The 26,518-nt window shown below is 40.3% G+C and overlaps 1 protein-coding gene across 1 annotated transcript in view; it reads right to left on the bottom strand.

Annotated features, from left to right (window-relative positions):
* Positions 1 to 26,053, bottom strand: part of LOC102790989 (ATP-binding cassette subfamily C member 4-like) — a 33,830-nt gene extending 7,777 nt beyond the window's left edge. The window contains exons 1-20 of the mRNA XM_087835598.1: positions 25,726 to 26,053; positions 23,894 to 24,004; positions 20,453 to 20,573; positions 20,091 to 20,315; positions 19,781 to 19,870; positions 18,975 to 19,138; positions 18,538 to 18,663; positions 17,467 to 17,716; positions 16,467 to 16,571; positions 16,218 to 16,307; positions 15,867 to 16,058; positions 12,779 to 12,873; positions 12,277 to 12,363; positions 11,353 to 11,449; positions 2,514 to 2,714; positions 2,104 to 2,241; positions 1,943 to 1,980; positions 1,751 to 1,863; positions 1,521 to 1,667; positions 544 to 623 (exon numbers count right to left, since the gene is read on the bottom strand). Coding sequence (XP_087691724.1) covers positions 544 to 623; positions 1,521 to 1,667; positions 1,751 to 1,863; positions 1,943 to 1,980; positions 2,104 to 2,241; positions 2,514 to 2,714; positions 11,353 to 11,449; positions 12,277 to 12,363; positions 12,779 to 12,873; positions 15,867 to 16,058; positions 16,218 to 16,307; positions 16,467 to 16,571; positions 17,467 to 17,716; positions 18,538 to 18,663; positions 18,975 to 19,138; positions 19,781 to 19,870; positions 20,091 to 20,315; positions 20,453 to 20,573; positions 23,894 to 24,004; positions 25,726 to 25,799 — 2,544 coding nt within the window. The 5' untranslated portion in view covers positions 25,800 to 26,053. The remainder of the gene's footprint in view (positions 1 to 543; positions 624 to 1,520; positions 1,668 to 1,750; positions 1,864 to 1,942; positions 1,981 to 2,103; positions 2,242 to 2,513; positions 2,715 to 11,352; positions 11,450 to 12,276; positions 12,364 to 12,778; positions 12,874 to 15,866; positions 16,059 to 16,217; positions 16,308 to 16,466; positions 16,572 to 17,466; positions 17,717 to 18,537; positions 18,664 to 18,974; positions 19,139 to 19,780; positions 19,871 to 20,090; positions 20,316 to 20,452; positions 20,574 to 23,893; positions 24,005 to 25,725) is intronic.
* Between the last annotated feature and the right edge of the window lie 465 nt (positions 26,054 to 26,518).

Below are 26,518 nucleotides of genomic sequence, written 5' to 3'. Positions count from 1 at the left end.
TAATATTTTGTCCAGCAGCGTGTAATCAGTGTAATGATTAGCTTCAAAGTTAAGAGCTAAGGGCTAATGAGTTATAAAGCCTGGTCCTGAGTGAAGTATTTCAGGTACTGCATTGATTTCATAGGACAGCTGCTGTGAGTCTGCAGCAAAGTTTAAATTGCCTAGTTAAGGCATTTTCTTCATAGAATTTAGCTTTCACTTTGGAAAACTACCCAGCAACAGATGAGCACATGGTAAGATCGCTTTTCTTCTTAGGTTTTTGAACTGTTGATTTGATTCTATTAAGACTTGTTTTTTTTTTATTGGACTTTAAATGACTTTTATTGGCTTGAAAGTTATATTATCATTACAGTAGTGAGTGCTGCTGTTGCTTCAGGAAAATACTTCCCTACCTTTGCTCTGGACCTGCTGTGTTTATTGAAAAGAGCATGGAGGCTACAGCTCCACCATAAACTGTCACTTGTTATGATCTTCACTGCAGCTTTGTCAGTGGTTTAGAAAAGAAAAATGCTGCTGTGTCTTTGCTGAGAAATCTACCCTCACCTGAACGAAGTCTGCAAACGTCACTGGCATGTTGGAGTCCAGCAGCCCAATGTCCTTTGAAAATCTGTTCAATACTCTTCCTGAGGTCAGACAAGAGACAATTATCACCACACTTTGAAACCAGCTAGAGTAAGATTAACGTTTAGTTTAACTTTCCTTGCCTGTATACTGTGCCCCCACAAAGATGGCAAATGGAGTAAAAGTAACCACAAACTTCATCCATCCATCTTTACCCCCTTTATCTGGGTTATCCGGGTCACACCAAGGTATGACTGAGCTCCTCACCCTATGTGTAAGGAAGAGGAACCTCACCAAACCTCATCTAACCCTGGAGCCCGGCCAGCTTTTTTGTTTTTTTTGGCTTCAGTGGCCTCCGCCACAGTGATGGATGGGTTAGCTCCAGACTCTGCTTCCACTACGGAAGGTGTATCAGCAGGATTGAGGACATCCTTTAAGCAGATCAAGCATCCTACCCAGGGACTTGAGGGTTGGGTATTGTGCTCATGTGTCAAATGTGATTTTACACATAAGCATAAAATGACAGTCAGGACCTGTTTCTTGACTCGAATGCACAGGTAAACAACCCCACTCATCCATCCCAAAGCACAGTTGCCAAATTGGCGATACCTGTATACCCCACCTGCCTGTCACCTCTCACTGAGGGCAACCCAGGATTGGTACAATGTCCAGCCCTCTCTAGACACCAGAGCAAAAGCTATGAGTTCATGTGAGCGTGACTACACCTAGCTCATATTTCTCAACCTCAAGCATTAGCTCAGGCTACTTCCCCCTCAGAGAGGTGCCATTCCAAGTTCCTAAAGCCAGATTTCTCAGACTGCCCCTGACCATTGCCCCTCCGGTGAGTGGTTGGCGCACACGAGCACTACAGAATTCCATTTAGAAGTTTTTGAACTACAAAATTCTACAATTTACCGACTCTGGCTTTAGAACGCACAACACTAAAAAATTTTGCTTACCAATCGGATTGATGTCAAAGAAGCGCACGGGTGTTTGGAGTATAGCGCTAAACATGCGGTTGTGCAGAGACTGTGAACACCTCACTAGCACATCGAACAGCACCAAATTCCTGCCAAAGCCAAAGATTATGGTGACTGCAGTCAAACCTGGAAAAATAACACACCATAAAACACCAATGGAGTAAAATCAGACGAAATGCAGCGCAGTGTAAATAAGAGAACACCTTTACCTCCATAAATTCCCAGGTAAAAATCCGTGTCCAGCTCTTTGGTGACATTTAGTCCATTTGCTGTGATGTTAGTCATGTTACTGCTGGCCATTAGTTTTTCTTGCTCATCAGCCCTAAACAGTCAGACATGAGTATAAACAGACATGTAAAAGCTGCAGTCTATGAGGAAAACGGCAGATTGAAGATACTTACCAGTAAGCTAGCCACCAGTCTTGCATGATGTATGCTACCTAGGAGATATAAAAGCCAAAAAAAACTGCTTTATATTACACATGTGAAATGCATTCAACACTTATTCTCTCTGAGCTAACATGTGGAAGGCGAATTACAAGTGCAGGTGAGTCTTTGTGTACCTGAGCCATGATGTTAAGCAGCACGACAGCCAGCAGAACCACAATGTTGGCCCCAGCTGTCAGATACTTGGCATACATGCGTATTCCAATGGTTCCCTGAGCTCGAGTCTCCTCTGCAAATGTCTGAACTTTCTCCGCCTGCGAGGAAGTCATCAGCATACAGACAAGTATCATGATCACTGGCCGTCAAGTTCCCTGTGTTTAACTTGTCAAAATGAAAACGGACTAAAGCAAACTAAGCTCAAGTTGTGTCTGTTCAGCACGCTCTGTTAAAGACCATTGGGGGAGGGGGGAAAGAAAGAAAAGCAAACATAATATTAAACTAGGGATGGGCAGAAACGACCCATTTCCTATAAACAACCCTGATTTTTGAAAAACTAGGCTGTTTTTACTGATAATTATGCACTAACCGGTAACTGGTCTCCATCTTTGATGGACTGGACAGAGGAGGTCTGGGACAGTACTGAATTTTGAGACAGAGTTCGAGTTCTGGTGGGGGTGTCATGATGAGGCTGCTGTTGCTCCTCTTCCTCCTCCTTCTTGAGAAGGGAGGTGAAGTCCAATCCAGACTGCTGAAGCGCCGTGTAAGTTCCCTTTGCCACCATGTGACCCTGACAAACACACACATATCACCAAGTGTTAGGAAATTGTACAGCTGTGTTTTACAGACCTATGGCAGCACCACCTCCTCATGTGAAACACACACTTTGTAGTGTTTGAAGATGTTAACCGCAGTACATTTCCAAAGTCCTGCGAGTCACCCAGATAGTCTGTTGACAGTCAGCTAAGCAAGCTGACTGTCAACGGACTATCTGGCAGCACTCAGTCTTGTTTGTGCTTTTCTACAAATGGTAGTAGTGTGGCTGAATTTCAGAAAACATGTCCTGAAGAGACAAAGATAAATCCCTGCATCCCCTTCAGTCTATGATCTAATACAGGGGTGTCAAACGTATGCCCGGCGGGCCAGATCAGGCCCGCTAACGGGCTTAATCCAGCCCGTGAGATGATTTTGTAAAGTATAAAAATGAGCAGCAATTTTTCAATAAAGAAACTGCTGTTCCAATTGTGTCCATTGGATGGCGCAATAGCAATTGTGAGCTACTTTGTTTTGCCTGCGAAATTTAAACCTGATCTGCTTTGGCACTGTCACTACCCGATCCGTACCGGAAACCCGATCGGTACCCCGCATGCGCAAATCTTACGTCACTTCCTCTCTTTGCCAACATTGCGACATTCAGTATATTTGAATGATACGGTTAGCGCCCAGTTAGCTCCTAGCATTTCTCAACGGCTCTGCCTCCTTTTCGACTGCCCGGGACATTTAAACAATGGATAATCCGTACACAAACAAATTTATGCTTTTCTCCTCAACAGAGAGCGTTCCCCGATTGAACAAAAGCGCCGTAAAATAAGAAGAATGGCGCCTAATTACAGACTTAATTATATTGACTTAGCAATGTGTCACGTGAAGATTCATCAGCCAGATTAAGTGTTTACTGACAATTGACAGTGATAGCCGACATCATCATCACTATTCCAGTCAATCCTCTCCACACAGACAAGCATAAACACACTCGACTATCACTAAATCAAATTTAACACACATTTGTAATGACGCCAATTCAGTTTATAATAGGGTTCATTCGCTCGGTCAGCAGGTGGCAGTATCCTCGTACACTGGGGAGTAAACTGCCATTAAACGAACAGAAGAAGAAGAAAACATCTGCACATGCGCGGTACGGATCGGGTAGACCCGATTTGTACGGTCCGACTTTGCACATGCGCAGTAAGGATCGGGGAGTCCCGATCCGTAACTATCTTTTTATTTTTCGTTTTTGTCTACATTGTACTGAAATGCTTCATTATTGCAAACATTTTAAGATATACTTATTATTCTTAACATCTTAACCGATACTCTGACCCATAACTATCGTAAAACGCTACGACCGGAAGTAGACACCTTTCGCGCATGCGGGGTACCGATCGGGTTTACGGTACGGATCGGGTAGCGACAGTGACAGCGACAGGCACCATTGACTGTAGAAAACATGGACGACGCGACAGCTCCCCAAAAATGAAGCCAAAACGTCTCTATCGCCCCCTGGTGTCTGGCTGCAGTATAGGTCATAAACCCCGCCTCCTCCATGTTAGCGGATGGGACTGGGGTCAGACTAAAATAAGTTAATTCTCCTTAGATAATTTTTTTCCAAAGATTCTTTCTTTTGTTTTCAATAGTTCTCATCACGCTGATTGATGTTCAAGGGGTCTCCTTTCCCATAAGTTTGATTCTAATTCCTACCGCGGTGATGTTAAATTGGGGTGAAACGTCATCATAAGAGCTTTGACTGACAGCTGCAGTCACGGAGAAACTTGCGTATCTCTGTTCGCGAATAGCAGATAGAGCGTAGGCTCTGAGAGGAGGACCAGCGTTTACGCTACGAAAACACGACCGAGTGTTTTAACCTGACAGCCTGAGGTGTTCTTCAGTAAACTGGACTACCCGACAGAAGGACCCGAGGCCCCGCTGCACTTTTTCGGTAAGTTAAACGTGTTTGTAAGCTAATCCGTAACTACCGTCCTTAGCTAGCTCCTGAGACCTAGCTAGCTAAGATGAGCACTGATGATGAGATGAATGAATTTACTAAAGAAATCAAGAGAAACGCTCCGGGCTGCTCAGTCACTAATTACTGTTACTGTACTTTTATTACAAGTATTATACTGTAAAAGAAACAGGCTGCACCCTGCTTCAGCTCCTGTGCAGAGCTGAATATTAAATATGTGCAAACAACAGCATGTTTTCAGTCTCCACATCTGTAAAGACAGTAAAAAAATTTTTTAAAAGCTTGTACTTCAGTAACTCCTCATTAATCAGGAACTATGGATTAAAGTACTGTAGTGTACTGTAATACTGAAAAAAATGTAAGAGAAGAACTTCAGATCCTGAGTGTGTGAGGACAGAGGAATCAGCTTTATTTCAATATTGAGGGATAAAATTTATATCTGAGTTTGTGATGGTTCTGTTGTCTTTGTGATTACAGGAGCTGCCCTCAGATTCAGACCTCAGCCCCATCGAGTGACAGCACACAGATCATCCAACATGTTCACATGTTAACTGCAAAATGAACTGATGAAAACAGTACAAAGGTTAAAGTACCACACGTGCTGTAGTGAAAGCTGCAGCTGTTTTATTGATAAAGTTAAAGACAAAAAAACAAAAGGACGAATCACTCATGTAACTGTGTCACTATATATCAGCATTAACAGGACCTCAGTTTGGTGTTTCAGAGAGCTGCTGATCTCAGACCTGCACAGCTTCCGTTTTAAACACTTGATGTACTCAGCTGCATGAAGAGCATATGAGATTTTGTCTAACACAATTAAATAAAACCTGATGAAGGTCAAAGGTTGTCACTTGTATGTTGAACTACAAACTTGTGATCTAGAATTCTTTCAGTTTTTTGCAGATAGTGTGTTATTTACCATAAAGTGATTCAGAGTTATTCATACCAGAATAACCAGAGAGGATCACATATTTTTAAATATATAACTTTCTACAGGACTGAATATAATATCTTTATGTAAAAGTCCGGAGCCTCTGGGGAGTATCTGAGTATTTATAACATTACACAAACCAAAGGTCTCATCACAGTGTTGATGAAATGCTGGGTTTATCCATCTCCTGGGGCGGGCCCACGGAGGAGTGCTGAAGATTTCCCTGTGAGGGAGCGGCTGGTGAAGATCATGAGTCCTGCTTGATCACTGCCATGAGCTTCAGTCTTCCTGGTGTTTCTTAAATGATGCCTCTTACAGCGGGTCAACAGAACTTATGGCACAGGACAGCTGTGATGAAAGAAAGGGAAAAAGTTTCTCTAAACCTCTGGACCCAGAAACCCAGCTTAGTCCTGATGGTCTCCCTGACTAGTTTCTCTCCAGGGTGAATGTAGCTGTTGATATAATATGGACTCTATTATTAAATGAAAAGAACAAATTAGACTACACTACTGAAACGTTCTGCTGATGTTTTTAAAGTCTCCATGTTACCAGGCTGTAGAGGGCTCTGAAGATTTAAACAGTTTTAGATCCATTACACTCAGTCTTATGTTAAAATCTCAAAGGACAGCATTATATTTTTGATATTAACAGTAACTCTGGGCCTCTGTGGAGTGTGCAGCTGATCTCATCGCTGTCTAAAAATGGATAAAACAAAAACTTAAGTGTAGAAGTCTATTAAGAGTAGCAGGTGTGTAGCATCGCTAACTAGCTAGCAACAAGCCTCCAACACAGTGCGTATGCTAGCGGCTAAGCTAACTAAAGAATTAACAACAGAGTGATTTTAGAACTATAAGATGATAAGCTGTGTGTCTTTTTTATAACAGTGACATGGTTGTATTTACCTTAATTAAACGAGTCGTCAGTCGCGGTAAACCAGCAAAAAAACTCGAGCAGCCGGGCTAAAAAGTGTAGGGGGGCGTGTTTGCGGTCACGTCCAGCGGGTGTGTGGGCGGGAGCGTTACACAGTCGCTCCACCTCAAGTCACTACTGCGCAGACTCTGGCTCCAAATTTGCAAGATGGCAGCCTCCACAAGCGGGATATTTTTTTTTTTTTAACTTTATTGAACAAACAATGAGTATACAACATACGAACAGATGAAGTATACAAAACAACAGAACATGAACACAAACAGCCAGGGGTAAAAGAAAAAGGTAACAATTATGAGAATACACGCAAAAATTCACATACATATATTGTTTTGAGAGCCTTTTTGTTGGTGGAGTCTGATATTGATTGAATGTACATTTCCACATCCTTAAAAAAATGACAGAAATATGGTGTTTTGTTTGTAAACTTACATTTATGGATAAAAAATTTAGCTAAAAGTATTAACAAATTTATCATAAAAAACATTTATCATACTTCTTGGGGAACTTAAAGAAACAGAATAAAACATTTTCCCATTGTAAAGAAAATTCCCTTAAAATATGGACAATAACAAACCTGCTAAATTCCTTCCAGAATCTCTGTGTAAAAGAACAGTACCAAAAAAGATGTGTCACAGTTTCTGGATGATCCCCACAGAAAGTACAATTAGTATTTATGTCCCTTTTAAATTTTACCATGTAGTGACTGGCTGGATAACATTTATGTAGAATTTTAAATGAGACTTCTTTCACCTTATTTACAATCAAATATTTATGGGGGATCATCCAGACTGTCTTTCACTTGATATCTGGAACATATCGGTTCCAATAAGATATTATATATGGGAGAGAGACGATATCTTCTTGGAATAAACTACGTATTCTCTTATTGCTGTTACCAAGTTCCTGTGAAAAGCAGATTTTTCCTATTGGTGACTCAGCTGGATCAGGGAGAGTGACTGAGGTAGATATTGAGCTGTCAGTGTTTTTATATAACATTAAAGTCCCTGAGGGTATGGCACCAAGCACCATTGAGAATTCCTGAACACTGATTGGAAAATTATATAGTGCAATAAAGTCGTTGTAAGTAAGTAGTTGTCCCTCTTTATTAACCAGCTAAGCCACCAATAGGATCCCATTTTGGACCCAAGTTTCCAGGAAAAGTGATTTATTTTTATATAAAATATCTCTGTTGTTCCAGATAAGGTATTTGTGAGGTGAGAAGTTGTGTTTATAAATGAGGGTCCACGCTAAGAGGACCTGCTTATGGAAGGATGAAAGCTTTACAGGAAGTTTCTCAACATTGTAATTACAATTTAAAATAAAATTAAAGCCACCAAAACGAGAGAAAATATGATATGGTATAAAGTTCCAGATAGAGGTAGGGTTTTTAAGAAAATGTTTAGCCCAATTAATTTTGAAAGTGTTATTTAAAGTAGAAAAGTCTAAGACGTTAAGCCCACCTGATTCGTACTTATTCATCACAACAGTTTTTCTAATATAATGCGTACGGTTTTTCCATATAAAATCAAAGAGCATACGGTCAATATCTTTAAGCGGGGTATTTTGGCTTCATTTTTGCACAATGGTAGGAGGCGGGGTCGCGTCGTCCATGTTTTCTACAGTCAATGTTTGGCACCCTCATTGCCCCAATATGTCTCTGTCAAAAAAGAGAAAAGTGGATGCAGAGTGTTCCAAGAAAAATGGTCATCCTCCTATTTATTCACGGAAGTGAATGGGAAAGCTGTATGTTTGGTGTGTTCCCAGCATGGTGCAGTGCTGAAAGAATATAACCTCCGTCGCCACTATGCGAGTCTTCATGCCGACAAATATGACAACTTTCAAAGACAGCGGAGAAGAGAGAAGGTGAATGAACTGTTGGCGGGTCTGAAGAAACAGCAGCCTGTGTTTACTCACAGCCCAGACATCAGTGATGCTGCAGTGAAAGCTAGCTACCTCATTGCTAACGAACTTGCACTAGCTTCAAAACCATTTAGTGAGGGTGAATTTGTAAAAACATGTATGATGAAGGCATCGGAGATTGTGTGCCCTGAAAAGCGCCAGGCCTTTGCAAATATCACCCTGACAAGAAACACAGTTGCTGACAGGATTTCTGATCTTTCAGCGGATTTGGACAGCCAGTTGAAGCAAAAAGTAAAGTCATTTATTGTGTTTTCAGTTGCAATTGATGAAGGCACGGACATTACAGATGTTGCACAACTGGCAATTTTCATCCGCGGAGTTGATGACACATTGACCGTCACCGAGGAGTTCGTGGAGTTGGTACCGATGACAGATACAACGACCGCAGCTGATATTTTCACCGCACTCGTCGGCGCGCTGGACAGGGTCGGAGTGGACTGGTCCCGCGCTGTCAGCCTGGCTACAGATGGTGTGCCCTCAATGATCGGGAAGAAAGCAGGCGTTGTAAAAAAGTTCAGAGATAAAGTGCAATCTGCAAATGGAGGATGTGATTTTTGGACTTTTCACTGTATTTTGCACCAGGAGGCTTTGTGTTGCAAGTCACTGAAAATGGATAACGTCATGAAGGTGGTCATCCAAACTGTTAATTTCATCCGATCCAGAAGCCTCAATCACCGTCAGTTTGACAGTCTTCTCAGAGAGAAAGACCACATCTATGGCCTGCCATACCACACTGAGGTAACATGGTTGAGCCGAGGTGCTGTGCTGAGGCGTTTCTTTGATTTACGAGAAGAAATTGGACAGTTTATGGAAGAAAAGGGCAAACCAGTGTTAGAATTTCATTCCGCAGAATGGATGCAGGACCTTGCATTTATGGTGGATGTTACAGAGCACCTGAATAACTTGAACAAACAGCTGCAGGGACGCAACAAAGTTGTCACGCAGTATTAAGACAGCATACGTTCTTTCAAGTTGAAGCTGTTATTGTGGGAGACGCAGCTCGCTGGTGGTGATGCAGCTCACTTCCCCTGTCTGAAAAATGTGTGCACGATCCAAAGTGTGGCAGATATGAAGCGGTTTAAAGATAAAATAACGGGACTGTTACTAGAGTTTGAGCAACGATTTCAGATTTTTGGTGAACTGGAGAAAGACTTCAACGTTTTTTGCTCGCCGTTCACCGTGAATCCCTTTGATCTGCCCGTCAGGATCCAACTTGAAATAATAGACTTGCAGTGTGACTCGGATTTAAAGGGCAAATTTGCCGCAGCTAGCTTGAACACATTCTATCAGAATCTCTTACCAGGTTACCCCAACTTGACAGCCCTCGCAGCAAAACTGTTGTGCATGTTCGGAACCACGTATCTTTGTGAGCAAGTTTTCTCTGTAATGAGCATAAATAAAACAAAACTGCGCTCAAGGCTCACACACAGGCACTTGAATCACATCCTGAAGTTAGCTGCCGCTCAGGATGTGAAGCCTGATATTGATGAGCTGGTGAAAGCTAAAAGATGCCAGGTATCAGAAGTCAAATAAACTATGCAACCCCACTGAAAGTGCTGCATGAGACACCCTGATGTAGTTCTGTGATCTGTGATATACTTCTGTGAATCACTGAGGCACTGTGTGCTTGTGTGATCTTTGTCCTCAGAATTTTCAAATAACTTGAGGTTTTTTGTAATTAATAGCTATGTTGTGCTTTTGGACACACTGTCCTCAGGCTCCAGCTTTATGTTTATATATTTTTATGTTGATGTGAGACTGTTTCTAATTGATTATATTTGGTTTATATATTTAACCTATTCTGTGGTTCTTGTACTTGTTTGGGGAACAGGATTTCATTATTTTTATCTAATTTGCTGCCTGCGAAGTGACACCCTGATATAGTTCTGTGATCTGTGAATCAGTTCTGTGAATCACTAAGACACTGTGTGTTTGTGTGTTCTTTGTCCTCAGAATTTTCAAATAACTTGAGATGTTTTATGATTAATAGCTATGTTGTGCCTGTACTATTTTGAACATACTGTCCACAGGCTCTAGCTTTATTTTTATGTTGATCGTATTAAAACAAAGAAAACAATCTGAAGTTGTTGTTTTTAAGTTATATATACACAATGATTTTACCAGTCCGGCCCACTTGAGAATAGACTTTTCTCCATGTGGCCCCTGAACTAAAATGAGTTTGACACCCCTGATCTAATATCTTGTGTGCAAAGCTGATAACTGACCTGAAGGTGGTGCCAGAGAACACTCAGAAACAAAAGTTCAGAGCAATCTTCTATAAGACTATTCAAGGCTGATCCACAGTGTTTGCAGTATAGTGATTATTTCAGATAAATCCTTTTATTAATCTGAAATAATCTTTTATCCAGAATTGAATTCAAAATCTTGCTCCTCACATACAAGGCCCCATCTTATCTTAATGACCTTGTAGTATCACCCCATTAGAGCACTTCGCTCTCGCTCTGCAGGCCTACTTGTTGTTCCTAGAGTATTTAAAAGTAGAATGGGAGGGAGAGCCTTCAGTTTTCAGGCCCCTCTTCTGTGGAACCAGCTTCCAGTTTGGATTCGGGAGACAGACACTATCTCTACTTTTAAGATTAGGCTTAAAACTTTCCTTTTTGCTAAAGCATATAGTTAGGGCTGGACCAGGTGATCCTGAATCCTCCCTTAGTTATGCTGCAATAGATGTAGGCTGCCGGGGGATTCCCATGATGCATTGAGTTTTTCTCTTTAGTCACCTTTCTCACTCACTATGTGTTAATAGACCTCTCTGCACCGAATCACACTTGTAATTAATCTCTGGCTCTCTTCCACAGCATGTCTTTTGCGCTGAAATGTAATAGCTGAAGGTAAACACAGTGCTCAGATACAAGTTTGGTACACAGGGATGATTTCATCTGCACTAACCTCTTTCAGGACAACAATCTGGTCAGCTGCCTTCAGGTACTGAAGCTGATGGGTGACCAGGATACGAAGCTTGTTCTTCAGCAAGCCACAGATGCATCTGATACAAGAAAAACATTTTCTCTCATTCCAGTTTGTTTCAGTTTCACATAAAAACGTCAAACACTGTCAAAGGATTTTCTTCTTCTTTAGTACAGTTAAAAAGTTTGTATGTTATCTAAGACCAAAAGTGTAACAGGAAGTTTGGGGTCAAGTTCAATTGTCTGCCTGACACTGGTAGTCCGCACCCCTTCCTGGCTTAGCCCAACACATGCAAAGCTTTTGTCAGTTTTCACTTCTGATGTATTTTTGTTTCAAAGCACTGTGTCCAGTGCCAAAGCTATAAAAACAACATTAAACAATGGTGCACTGCTAAACATCCATCGCTCAGGTTAAAACTTATGCCAAAAGCCAAAAACACAAGTGCATGTGTTACATCATGCACAACAATAGAAACTTTCTCCTGCTGGGAGGTGACACTGAACGATTTCCAGCTTTGATGTATTCTTCCAGTAAGGGCTTAACCCCACCCCTGACCTGTGATGTGACGAAGGATAAATAGCAAGGACAGAAACCTGTTTTGCAGAATTTTGATTAAACAATATAGCCATTCAAAGCCACTTCTTAAAGCAAGGGTTGCCTGAAGTTTTTTGTTCTTTGCTAAATAATCATGTGTAGACACAAAAGAACACAAAGAAAACTTAGAAAACGTCCAGAAAGCCTGCAGAACTACTCTTTAGTCTGGCTCCATGGAAGCTAAATATCAAGTCTTGTCCAGTCTTGTGCAAGACTTTTGCACATTATTCTAAATGTGTGCATCAAAAACAACCACACATTCTTTGCAGACTGAGTCATAAATGCTGAAATGATTTTAACTGAGTCACTCACTGTTCAAAGAGGTGCCGCCCCACCTCTGCATCCACAGCACTGAGTGGGTCATCCAGAATATAGATGTCTGCATCCTGATACACAGCCCTGAAATCAAAAGCATGAATCCCTTTTTTACAGTAGCTGCAGCATCAGGCTTCATAGCAACAATGAGAGGTCTTTTTACCGTCATCTAAAAGTGAGAAGGTCTTCTGTTGTTTTTTGATTATCATTACTTCTGGCTCATGGAGTGCTTTAATTCAAGACGACTAAAAGAACGCGATCCATTCGTGCATGCATTTACTGTGTCAATACCATCTTAGGTGTTGCCAGGAAACAGTCTGCTGCACCTTCCTTTAAAACCTGTCCATTCCTGTTCCTTTAAAGTTTTTCTGCCTAAAGGGAAATCTATGCTGACATTCCATGTGTATCTAAAGCAAAACAAAAACTAATGTGCAACCTAACAGCAGTCAAGAATATCTGGGTGAACACAATAAAGCAGTCTGGTTCGCTGTCACACTACCTGGCCAGGTTGACACGTGCTTTCTGTCCTCCGCTGAGTGTAGCTCCTCTGTCCCCAATCAGTGTCTGGTCTCCATCTGGGAGTAGCTCCAGATCCTGGATGTATGGGCAGCAGAGTCTTATTACTGCACCTTGGGTTTCCCATGGTACCATACAGTACCATGGGAAGAAAAGCATGTATTATTGCAGGGGTGTCCAACTCCAGGCCTCGAGGGCCGGTGTCCTGCAGGTTTTAGATGTTTACTTGATCCAACACAGCTAATTTCAATGGCTAAATGACCTCCTCAACATGTCTTGAAGTTCTCCAGAGGCCTGGTAATGAACTAGTCGTTCGATTCAGGTGTGTAGACCCAGGGTGATATCTAAAACCTGCAGGACACCGGCCCTTGAGGCCTGGAGTTTCATAATAAGACAGCCCTGTCTTATTATGAAAATCAAGAGAAAACTGTCATATTTTAAAACTGGACGAGTAGTCACCAACACATACTGGTGTGCTGCATCCATATAAACAGGCTTTGTTGTTGCTGCAGAGTACAACAATTACCAGCACAAAGGCACAACTTCAATTTGAAAAACAAAAAACCCTTAATATTATTATTAATATTCCTTTTGATATTCAATAATATGCTGACTCCATGATAAAAATGCCACCCAACTTTTGTGCAAAGATGAATGACACAGCGACACATTTGTTTTATACAAATGTACAAGTGTTGAGCCTTTTAAGTGTATAAATGAGAAGAAAACAAAGCAAACAGTTTAAACAGTAACCTGCTAATGTAAAATACCTAACCTTTCGCAATGACTAAGTCAGAACATTGAGTGACTGATCAAGTGACTTAATGACAAAGCTATTCATGAGACTATCAAATCATTTCTAGCCCTTTACAAGTCACAGATTAGATAAGATACTCTTGTCAGAGCAGAATTTGTTTTGTTTTACTTTGTTTATTGCGCACAGTAACATGACTCACAAGTAACTCATCTACTGAGCACAGCATGTGACACCTCTGCTGCTGGCAGATTAACAAGGGCTCACTGCAGTGCAGCCGTTATATCAGACATTTGCAAAAGTGCAGACATGCAAATCTTGTTGTAAAACTACATAAAAGTAAGCAATAAGTGATCATAAAAACAAAGATGAGAAATGCCACACAGCAAACGAGACGAATACAACAGGAGAAAAGTTGGACTCTCTATCCTCTCTGCACTCAGACCTCTGCAGTCGAGTCACTCGGTACCATTCACATACAATTAGCATATAGTAAGAAAAAGTAGTGCTGCCATCTATGGCTCATTATTTTCAGTAGCTTTATGAACAGAACCAAGTCAGCTTGTTTCTAGACTGTCTACAGTCTACACACTCACTCATCCAAAAATCAATGTTGCCATCTTTCTCAGCAGATTGGTGACCTTGGGTTTGGTGATACACTGACACCAAACATCAATATTTTATCTGGATAATGAGAAGATCCTGGATGGAAGGAAAATACTCTAGGATTACTAGGAACAAGAAGTCCCAGCTCACTTAACAGTAGGCAAATTTTCTGCAAAGTCAGACTGACTGCAGAGACGACAACATTCTGCCATCAGAGTGCTATTGCCAAACTGACTCCATTCAAGCCCAGTTTAACTGTGAGGATACAGCCTGCAAATGAAAAAGATGACCCCACTCAGTATTCACTCAAAACTTTGAACTATGTGTTAGCATGTGCGTCACTCTGTCCGTAAACACTACCAAAACATTACCTCTGCCAAGGAAGTTGTTATAACACAGCAGATCGAGTAAATTTATGTGATCAACCTGCAGCTAAATCTTGCTTTTCAAACCCAGTAAACCCTGAAACCATATTGTTATACAGCCAAAAGCAGCCTGTTAAGACTCACATAAAGGTGACAGCAGCTGGTTTCTTTTAAGGGACATTAAGACAAACGCTGCTGCTGACACAGGAAGTTATCTGTCTAATATAGCTTAGAAAACATTTCCTGTCTCATTATTCTGCAGCATCACAAAGTCAAACAAACACAGGTCTCATCTCATTTATTGAGACCTTCGTAATCAACAGACTGGGTGAAGTTTCACTAATCCTGAAACACAAATCCTCCCATTCCAACAAACATGACACCAAAGTATTTTCATACCCCTGACCAGTGTTGGTCAAGTTACTTGATAAAAGTAATCAGTAACTAATTACTGATTACTTCCCCAAAAAGGTAATCCCATTACTTTACTGATTACTTATTTTCAAAAGCAATTTATTACTTAGGTACTTAGTTACTTTTTAAAAAACGATTTTTAACCTGGATAGGTGATAAAGTGATAGATCTTTCAGCCCAATTCTACTTTTTCTGCATAATCCATCATTTAAAATGTAATCAAACGTCTCTTTTTAAAACTTGTTTTATTAGTTTTAATCTTTTAACTTTATGCATCAAGCAAAAATTTAATTATATGCAACATTCTCTGACTGGAAGAAATTTGTTTAACATTTAAACAACGGTAATCTAATTACCGTTTTTGCAATAGTAATCCATTATGTTACTCGTTACTTGAAAAAGGTAATCGGATTACAGTAACGCGTTACTGCCCATCTCTGCTCCTGACAATGAAGAGGGAACGTACTAGCAGCACAACACAGGAAGAGAGTCGGTGCAAGAGAAAGGGCGTGACACACGCTGGCACAGGTGATGCATACAGAGGCTGTACAAGAGATTTTCCAGGTTAAACACTGAACTAGTAAAGCAGAATTTACTAAGAGGACCCAGGTATAGACAAAATACTTTCACAGTATTTGCTTATATGTAAGATGACAGCTTTAAAGGCTGAACTGGAGTGTTGCTGACCCAACGTTGCTTTTGACAAAGTAAAGTCATCAAACGTGTTTTCACATTGAATTAGTATTAGACTCCTCAAACAGAGGAAAGTGTAGTTGCTTTGGGACCTGAGTTCACTGAAAAAAACAAAACAACAAAACAAGATCTAATGCAACTTTGGAGTTATTTATCACCCTTTTCTCTGTTTCTAAAGGCTCAATCGTGCACATAACAATGGTTGAGTACTTTGTGAACTGCAAATGCAAATCTCTCACCCTCTTTAGAGCACAGGCTCTGATGACTCTCTCATACTTCTGGGGGTTCAGATCTTTTCCAAAAAGGATGTTGCTGCGAATTGTTCCAGGAAAGACCCACGACTGCTGGGCTGCGTAGGTCAACTGTCCTTTGACTCTCAGCACCCCTTTTTCAGCTGGAAGTTCGCCCAGGATGGAGCTCAGCAGGGATGACTGATAGTGATGGTAGAAGGTAGAAGCACAGATACGGTAAACTGGTTTTTAAATAGCCCTTTTCTACTTTGAGTACGCAAAGTGCTTTATATAACAGCACATATGGCATGAGTATGACAAAGAAAATAGATTACACAGCAACACGAGTAGATGTCTTACCTTTCCAGCTCCCACCGGTCCAATTACAGCCAACAGCTGATTCGAGCTGAGTGTGAGTGAGATGCTCTGCAGAGATGGAGCATCCAAACTCTGCAAAGAGAATAAAAATCTTACATCAGAAAAAACATTTTAAAAGTCTGCTGTTTAGAGTTACTATGAACAAAACAAAGTGTAGCCAAAGGGCAAGTGTGCACTCAGTTAAATTGAGGTCTTCTGATTGGTTAGAGCAGTAAGTGACATGTATCCAACCTTGTCCCAGTAGCAAGTCAGATCCTGAATCTCCACAGCAGCATCCTTCTCATCCTGTGGCAGAGCAACTGTGTTTTTCCTGATCTCATCCAGTGTCAAGAACTCCTTTACCACAGAAAGAGAGAAGTGCAATAGTGCCGAGTTCTAACACAGCCATGACAGTCAAATCCCTCCCATGATCATTTCCCAATGCAGTGTTACACAACAGCACCAACGTGCCACATGTTTAACGAGCCGCCTTTTACTACAGTGATCTGGTAAATTATTTGTAAAATTATACAACTCACAGTGATGCCATTGGAAATTCCATTTAAATCTGAACTCAAGTTTAGGGGCAGAAAATTTCAAATGAGGAAGAACTTTGTTTTACACAGATGAACCATTGAGATGATGCTGTGTGAGAACAGCAGTCCCAGACTGAACATTAAGGGATTAGTGTAATGAGCAGATACTAAAGCCTTTATCTGCTTTTATGAGTCTGTTCATTGAAAGCAGAACCAGACTTTCAGAAGCACTGCTACATTCTGCTGGCTTTAACTGTTCAAAAGCTGCATGGCGAGAGACAATGACTTTAAACACACGAGCACGTTCAGTGAGAGACTGAGATTACCAAAAAGCACAACTGAATGACACAGGAAATCATTCCTGCCTGTGGCCATCTCCCTGTACACCTCATCCACTTAACACACTGTTTACTGCAGCAGCTACACCCTTCTTGCACATGTTCTTTTTCAGCTATTTATTAGTAAGTGACTTTTATGTATATATATGCCTGTATATATTGTGCTATTCTTAGTTAGTGTATTGTCTGTCTTTGTTAATGTTTGTTTATAATGGGATCCCCTAGGGATCAATCAAGTATTCTGATTCTAAACCTGCACTGAAACTGTACTTGGCACGTCTCCAACAAGTCAACAGACCTTACTGTTACAAGGTCTGCTGACTCGACTGATTTTTAGTGAAGTCGTTCATGTCATAAAATAGCACCAATGCAGTGTACCTGAATCCTGTGGACGCTGACACGGCTCTCAAACAGCTTTTCAATAGCACTAGGGAAGAAGAGCGTCACCGTAAGTCGCACTGCACTGTAGAGAGACACCGTCACGAATACACGGCTGGCTGAGATGGTATTTCCCAGGAGGACATAGATGGCGAATGTGACAAAGAGAATGAGCTTGCTGGCGCAGAAAAATGAAGCCATGTTGAGACCTCGCAGGTAGGAGCTCTTCATGATCTTGGAGATCTCATTTCTAGAAGGACACAAAACACCAACAATGAAATGTGACCAGTGTTACTTATTCCTTAGCCCTTCACAAAAAAAAAAAAACCCATACATTACTTTCTAACATTCAAATGTTCGCGATAAAACAGAAAAATGCATCTATATGCAGTGTTGTCATAGATATTAATAAACACCCAGACTCCAAACTGTTGTCCAGCCTAGAAGTAATGAACTAGTTTTTCAGCGTCACTCTAAGACAGGATGCTTCTAATTTTAGAGATGTTGCACAAATGAAAGAAAGTAGTCCTACATATTTGTTTAATATGCGAGTTGAAGGACATATCCTGGTCAAAAGTAACTCCAAAGTTCCTCACAGTGTTACTGGAGGCCAAGGTAATGCCATCCAGAGTAAAAGAATGATGTTCACGCTCCTTCTCTTACTGAGGAATGCAGATTAGCAATAAAGTAGCAATAATCAGCACCAGTACCAGCTATCAGTATTGTATCCAAACTGGAAAAAGCTGGACTGGTTTCTAAGGTTACCCTACACTACAACGTGCTCTCAGAAAACTGCTGCTTTTTCCTTTATTTACATTCTTACTCCCGCCCCAGACACATGTGTCTAATTAAGCCAGTGGTTTGGTAAGATAAGCATTTTCTTCTTGGTTCATTTTCAAAGTCAGAGCTTTGAGTAACACCCTTCATCAACTATCACAGTTTCCAAGCTAAGGTCAGGATGTGCTCCAAAAAGAGAGTTAAGTTTGCATTTCTTGGTACTCAGAATAATAATAATAATAATAATAATAATAATAATAATAATAATAATAATAATAATCATAATCTTTTTACCTTCTGACCTCAGAGACCAGAGCAGCGAAGGGCTTCTCCCAAGCGTACATCTTAATGATCCTCATTCCAGACACCACTTCATTCATTGTGCGGATTCTGCTGTCCGTCAGAGCAGCAGTCTTACTTCTGTAAACAAAATAGAAAACTCACGATTGAACAAACCTATCCAAACATCTAACATGCAACATCAATGTTCATCAGTTCCATCAGAATTATTCCTTAAAATGTTTTTCGTCACCAAGTCTGTAAAAGACCTTTTTCTTTTGGTGGGAATTTAGCCAAAAATACTGAAATAAAATCAGACCAATCACAGGAGTTTTAGACTAAAACAATAGTTTCTTGCTACAGTTCCACAAAGATACACATTTCTGTTATGCTAAATCAGAGTTCAGCTCAGTTTCAGGGATCTAAGACTGAATGAGCATTTGTGGGTTTACCTGAACTTGGAGAAAAGTCTTCCGAACATGCTTTGGACAGGCATCAGAATCAAAAGGACCCCTATGCCTCCCAAGCATGAAGGACCGATCTCGTACCACAGCAGCCCAACGACTGCAGCTGCCTGGAGCGGTCCCACCCACAGGAAGTGCAGAAAGATCGTCACCTATTCAGAGCAAAATATCTGGAATAAGTTGCAATATTACTTTAACAGCAATACATCTTTTAAGGAAGCATGGGAATTCTGCCATTTAGGAATGGCTACTTTCAAAAGACTTTATGAAGATCAGTGAAAGCATGACATGGTGTAATTAACATCCAGCTGCCAAGGAACAAAATACCCCCAAGAAGCTGGCATTTTCACAGCAGTCTCTGCCCACACTGATTAAAAGGAAACTGAACATTCCAATGAGGGAAACTGGATTTGATACCAAGAATGTAATTAAGCCTGAACCTCATGCTAGGAAAGATTTGCCAGAGTTTGTCTGAGCGAGTAGAGTCAGAACAGTCTGATGTGACACACATAAAAAAGATGAATTAGTGGGTGTGTATGTTTGAGAAAGAAAATCCAAAATAAATTCAATACAACTGCATCTTTAAAATTAGTAGTTGCATAGCAGTAAAGTTGCATTCTGCTTCCATGTCTCTGTAGTTAAATGAAGCTAAAGTGCTAGAAGGTGCCACTGGAAATGAGGTTTAGCTATAGTTAAAATATTGTTGCATCCAAGGGTTAAAGCAAATATTATTACTTAGCAACTAGTCTCAAGCCTTTGCTTTTTATTTGCTAAAAAATGTAAATTTCACATACCTCATCAAACTTGTTGACATCATTGGAGAGCAGGTTGACGATCTGGCCTGTGGTGGTCTTCCCCATGGCTGAACTGCTCAGATGCAGAGCCTTTAACAGAGATCATCCGTGAAGCAACATTCCTCCACCTCAAACACACATCTATCCACAGAGTTCTTAAAGTATTACATGACAGAACTTGGCAAGGTGATACAAGCACAAGAATGCAGGTACGGCCTTTAGCAGTCCTCGCATGCAATCTAAATAGAGTTTAGTAACAACTAGACAAGAAAGGGTTTTTCCTTTATCAAGCTCATGGACTCCTGCTCACCTTCTTATAAATCATGTGACACATGGCCACTCTGATCTTCATGCCTACCCTCTGCACATAGTAAAAGTAGAGGTGATGCATCAATGCCAGGCCAATGGTGCAGAGAGACAATCCAGCTGCATAGCCCAAGGTCTCATGAAAAGCCCTTGTGTTATTTGGGTCATAACTCTCAAAGTATTCAATAATCTTCCCCAATAAGATTGGCTGGACGACTTTAATGGTCTCCTGAAATGAAGAACAGATGAAAAACAGTGACTGTCAATACACAGTAAACACAGCATTGATTAACGATTCTGATCAACATCTCCAGTGCTTTAAGTTTCCTTCTTTTCATTTTTAATTGTAATGAACACACCACTGACCTCAATTAGTGTAAAGATCCCCAGCACTGCATATGCTTTCCAGTAACACTTAACAATGACACCGGTGAGTCGAGGCTTCCGCAGCTCTTTGGTAGCCCTCTGGACCTCATGATCCCAGATTCTGTCATGGAAAGATCATATTCATGTTGTTTTCCACTTTTGTCTTATAAATCCTGGAATTCAAAGCAGCAATTAAAGATGACATAATGAGGTCTACCTGTCACTTGACTGTACTGCTGTGGTAAAATACAAAACAGGTTAAGAATTAAACCATTTCTACGAGTTTGCTGTGGATGTTTTATAGGCTTTACCTTACATCACCTCCTGTTAAAATTCAAACATCAGTCTCAGACATTAGTTTTTCTTTAACCTCCAAACTTTCATATTGTTTTGGTGTGACTAGCACAAATACTATTTACGTGAAAACAGTTTTACTCTGGCAGTTTTTATCCAGTCAAAACGAGGTTTGGACACAGCTACTACGTGTTGGTTGCCAGCAGAGCCAGAAGTGTGAATGACCAGTATCATGTCATCATAAAATCCAATCAAGAGGTTAATTCACCTTAAACACTGAACAGGTGCAAAAAGGGTAAAACAAGGAAAATGGACCTGAACAACATCTAATGTTTACACCAAAGCCAAAGGTCCAACAATTGTTTGGATCATTTCAAATGAAAAGTCTTTACAAGAACAAAGCTATAGGTGTTTAACATTCCTCTTAAGGCTTTTTATGGTTGCTTTGCAGCATTCCTTAATATGCGGTTCCAACTTAACAACAACGACACCCTTAAACAAGACACAATGTCAGCTTTTATAGGCTCCATTTATTAAAACATTTGATTACGTAAGTCTTTAAACACTTAATACATCCATTGCAGTCATAAAGGTGGATGTTAGAGTGCACCACAAGGCTTTTGATTGTTAGTTGGAAAGTTCATTCACGGCGCAGTCTTTTGTCCATTCGCCAAGTCTGTTGTGATCCAACAGCACTTATATTGAGTCGGATGAAACTAGACTGTTCATCCATAGATCCGCAAAAATAAAGAAAACTGTTGAAATTATACAAATTATATCTACATCCCTGAATAAAAACTCACAGCTCTCTTTCCCTTTCTCAGGGAAGTTTATAGTCTTTATTTTGTCTCTGCAAATTTCAATACTGCAGACAGAAAGCAGCAAATCTTGACTCTGGACTAAGAGTCTTTGATGTCCTAAACACAGGATTTCCTACTCAGATAGTGATCGTTTCAAGTTCCACTTGAAATTAGACAGCAGATTGCAAACTGCAATAATATTACTGAACAACCTGCTCAGAGGACAGTACAAGAGATACAGATTCTACATTACAAGAAATTTCACTTGAAAGACACCATCACAGCCTTTCTACAATCAGTTCACTTGGAATTTATAGTTGGTGAAGCTCGGTTTTACTGACTGATAATCACAAGGCACAGCTTTTGAATCACCATTATTTACGATTTCCCAGAGGTCACAAAATAAAAACCACAAAGATGAAGCAGAAAAAATTTACAAAACTGCTTTACATGGAAATTTCTTTCTGGATTGTTGGCTTTCAGCATATACAGAAGTAACCTAAACACATTAAATCTTGTTTTGTTAAAACATGGCAGCAACACAATGTGAAAGTCACAACTAAATAGTATATAGATGTCTTAAAGTGATAGTGCTCGTGAAAATGCCACGAGGGAAAAAAAAAAGAAAAAAAAAAAAAAGAGTTTTGTTTTACATCCATCCATCAAATTCAGCACTATGGCTAAAGGTCAGAGTATTTGCGAGTCTGTTGTCAGTCTGTCGCAGGGCTTACAGACACGACTGTTCACGCTCACATTCACAAACACAGTAACCAGTAACAATTGTGAGAGGAAGCCACAGGGGAGAGCCTGCAAACTATACAAAAAGGGTGCAACTGGCCTGTGGATTCAAACCCAGGACACTCTTGCTGTGAGACAACAGTGCTAACCATTGTGCCATGTACACATGGACTAGCATGTGGTGGAAAAATAAACTGAACACTGAGACTGTCAAACCGTCTTGAGATTTACTGAACAAACCTTTGCAAAAGGAACACCACAGCATGAACAGAATCAACACCAGCATCGATGCTGAATAAACAAAATCTCACCTCCTTTATACTCTGTGCAGCTCCAGAGCCACGTTTTCCCCACTATCATGTACACACCTACTTGATAATAAAGAGTGTGTCTAGCAGTTTTGTACCTGCTTCATCTTTGTGGACAATCAGTAGTACAGTACTACATAAGGGTTAAATAATTTTTCTATTAGACATTAATTCTAAGTATCACAAAGCAAATACAAGAAACAACTATTTCAACTTTGATTCCAACAAGGCTGATGTTTCAGACACTGATTAAGGCTGGTCCAACCTCACCCATAGCAAACACCAATCCAACATCTAAATCTTTGATACACAATTTATTGTCTGTAGCTTATAGTCTCAGTTTATATATAACTTGTGCCATCACCCTCAGCATGTTACACACCTCATGACCCCTAGGCTTTGCAGACAAGGGTTGGAGTGGGGGGGTAACACAACTAATAAAACCAAAATTGACTGAATTATAATGAAAAAATAAATGAATACAAGTCCAGGATAAATATAATAAAATACAAAAAATGTTTTATTCATATAATTTGATTCAGATCAAACGGAGTCACCGGTGAGCTGAAGTGAAATCATAGTTAAACACATTTAGTGTAGTGTAATTTCCTCCAAACTTCTGTCATGTGGTGACTTAAACACAGATCAACATAGAACTGAATGGATCATCTCACCGTTAAGTGTGATCCAAAACAGCTGCCCTATATTTCCTCATGCCACCACTATTTTTAAAAAAATGTTATAAAAATTGTCATCTAATGTTATATCTTACAAGATTCTCTATTGGAGACAGTACAGGTGACAAGCATGTATAAAGTCCATTTCTACTCTTGCAGGGGATTGAACCATCAACCTTCAAAATAGCAGATAACCTACTTTACCCCCTGAGCCACAGCTTCTCAAACAGTACAGAGAGAAAATATTATTTATATAGTTAAAAACAATTTTTTAAAAAAAAAAACAGCCCAAAAAGTGACATGTCAGTTATAAGTATTTCCCATAACAAGTACCTTGAAGGAGAGGGTAGTGAGTGGTACCACTTAACATTTAGAAATGGGTAAATGACCCAACTCCTAGGTATACTGGGGTGGCTGTATCTCAGGTGGTAGAGTAGGTCACCTACTAATTGGAAAGGCTGATGCTTCAATCCCTTATACCGGACCTTGGTGTAGCCCCTCAGTTCATCCATGTTACAAAGAAGCCTTCAAACTCAACACCAACACAGTCAGACGCATGTGAATGAGCTAACAAAGCCACCAGATGTGATAGTGTCTTAGTACATAGATGTAAAGCTTCTCTACCTCTGCAGGTCCTGTCCCAGTTTCTCCGACCGGTCCTCTGCAAGCACTTGGTACATATCATCTTCCTCCAGCCTACGTTTGTACCCCGCCCGGAACAAAGGATTCAGCCACCTGAGGGAAAAATAATTCCAAGAGTCAGAGGGAAGTGGAAGCAGATGTCGAAAGAAAGAGGAGAGACCGCAGTTTATGGTTTAATTTAGCTGATCATCAACTACATGGTGTTAGAGCCGTGCAAAAAAACATGTAATATGCTTGCAGCAATGAAAAAAAAAAAACACTTAAAATGTGAGAAATGTGTGGTAAAGCAGGACTTCATAACATGATGGGCTGGAGGCACAGATGGATTAATAGATATACAGGTTCAAACAAATTAAAAAAAAAAAAAAACCAACAGCACTTACATAAAAGTAAGGATCCAAAATGCAGGTCTTTGTTGCTTGTTTACCTCACTTCGTGTCCATTTCATTTCTCTGTGTGTTTTGTAGTCACATTTTAATGGATTTCCTTTTCTCTCTTGACTCCTTTGTAGTTTATTTTGCATGCAGAAATGTCTCTTTGGACACACAGTGTTTTTCACTGAAGCCGTGCCAGGCCCAAGCTGGAACTAATTCCATGCATTTTTGCGGATGCCAAAAAGCAGACACTAACATGACGCCGGAGAACTATCGGGCCCAAAATTGGTACCACTGTTTACCAATGGCTATAGGAGGTGTTTACCAATGATTTACACAGTCAGTCTGTAGATTGTGTTGGACTTTTTTTTCCTTTTTTAAAAAAATTACCACAACTCTGACAAGCTTAGACTCTTTTAAGGGATGCTCAAGCGTCCCTAATTGTCATCATAGCACCCATTAAAAACAAATAAAAGAAATTGTCTAAAGCACAGTGGACTGAGTTTATGTGGTTAATAGACTTTTTAAAAAGCTGTGGATGCTTCTCCTCTTATCTGCTTTTCTACAAACTGTTCTTTAACTTTGGAAAATTGTGGTCAGCATGACTGAGCCTTTGCCTCAGTCACTACCACTGTGACAGTACTATATTTAAATGTCTAAATAGATTGGGTTTGAAGGCAACATTTTAATATTTATCAGATTGAATTTAGGTTTCCAAAGGTGAAAAGGACTGAATGGTTGCACCATTTTACATAAATATTAAAGCGAATTTATTATATGCATGGCATTATCCTTGGGAACTGAGCCCCCCTAAAGGTTTTAACTTAGACTCGCCCCTGGTGTAAGAACTCAAGGGAGATTCTTTGGAAGAGAGGTAACAGCGCGTTGCCACTGGGCTAGTGCAAGGTAAACACGTCCAATTACCTGTAAAGATTAAAGAGCACAGGTGTATTAATAACGGCTACGTTCTACTTAGGAGGTCCTGCTTCTGTTCGCGAGGTTATAACTTGCTGGGAATTGAGAAATCAAACTTCGTGAGCTTGATGTGAGTGGTAAAGGAAACCGTCGTGTACAAAAAAGCAAAAAACAGCTTGATCGTCCACACAAACAAACATCCTCTGTGTTTGATACAAACCCGAGTAAGCAATTGCCATCTGAAGCGGCGGTATTCAAAATAATTCAACGATAAAGCTTTGAATAAATATACAGGATATGCTTCTGGCATTAAAGACTTGCCTAAAGTTTAAATTCTGTAACGAAAACCAGACAACCGTTATAGCCAAGCACCCGACTTCTGGTTTTCAGCAACTTTCGGTTTAAGCTGTTTTATGGCTCCACTTACTTTAAAAACAACATTTAGAAAACATATACATTTCTCCACATCCTTTATACGTGTTTTCAAGTTTCAACGTTAGCCCGCAGGACGTTTTATTAACTTACCAGAAAAATATCTTGGACAAAAAGTTCGCGGTGGCAGCCGGGTTTGTCTTGGCGTCTTTGCTGACTTTTTCCATCGTAGCCCACGCTCACACCGCAGGTTCCCTTCAGCTCTTCCCCCTTATAAAAAACTGCTCCCCGTGGCTATGTGCCGTGGCTTTGGAGCAGACACATGTTACGCGGAGGTCAGCAACCTCAAGGTGCGTTACATATCCTGTAAGACACATGAGCCCTCTCCTTAGAAGCGGTCATAAAAAAAGAAAAAATAGAATAGAAACGTCTGTAATCGCTCCGCCCCGTCACACCCAATTGGTTAAAACAGTGGTGCACGCGCACTGACTGTGTGGCTGCGGTGCATTCACGTAACATGTTTAGAATGTCACAGAGTCCAGTTTACCTATGATTTTTCTTCTTTTTTTGGTCATTGATGAGGAAAAAGTAGTATTAAAGATACTGCAAATAGTTCTCTTTCTAATATGGAAGAGTCCTTGACACCTTCAGTTTTCAGATACAGAAGTTTCACCTTAACTGATATTACGTAATAAAGCAATATTTGTACCGCATTACGTTTTAAGGTACAATTGCCGTCAAAGATAAGGAAAAAATTGACTTTACTGGTGAATATGAAATTTTCTTTATGCTGTAAAAGAGCTCAAACGTGTCCAAATAAACTTCCTGTGTGTCAGATGCTTAGAGCTTATCATAATTTGTCAGCAAAATACCTTCCTCATAGGGCTTGCCTTGTAGCTGTGAGGTCTCACTTGACTGTATTTAAGTTTTGATAACAATGTATCAT

Source organism: Neolamprologus brichardi, chromosome 23 (assembly GCF_056152115.1).
Source record: "Neolamprologus brichardi isolate AB-2024 chromosome 23, ASM5615211v1, whole genome shotgun sequence".
NCBI classification, from domain to species: Eukaryota; Metazoa; Chordata; class Actinopteri; order Cichliformes; family Cichlidae; genus Neolamprologus; species Neolamprologus brichardi.
The sequence above is the reverse complement of the archived record's forward strand: the minus strand, read 5'-3'. Positions and strand labels throughout refer to the sequence as shown.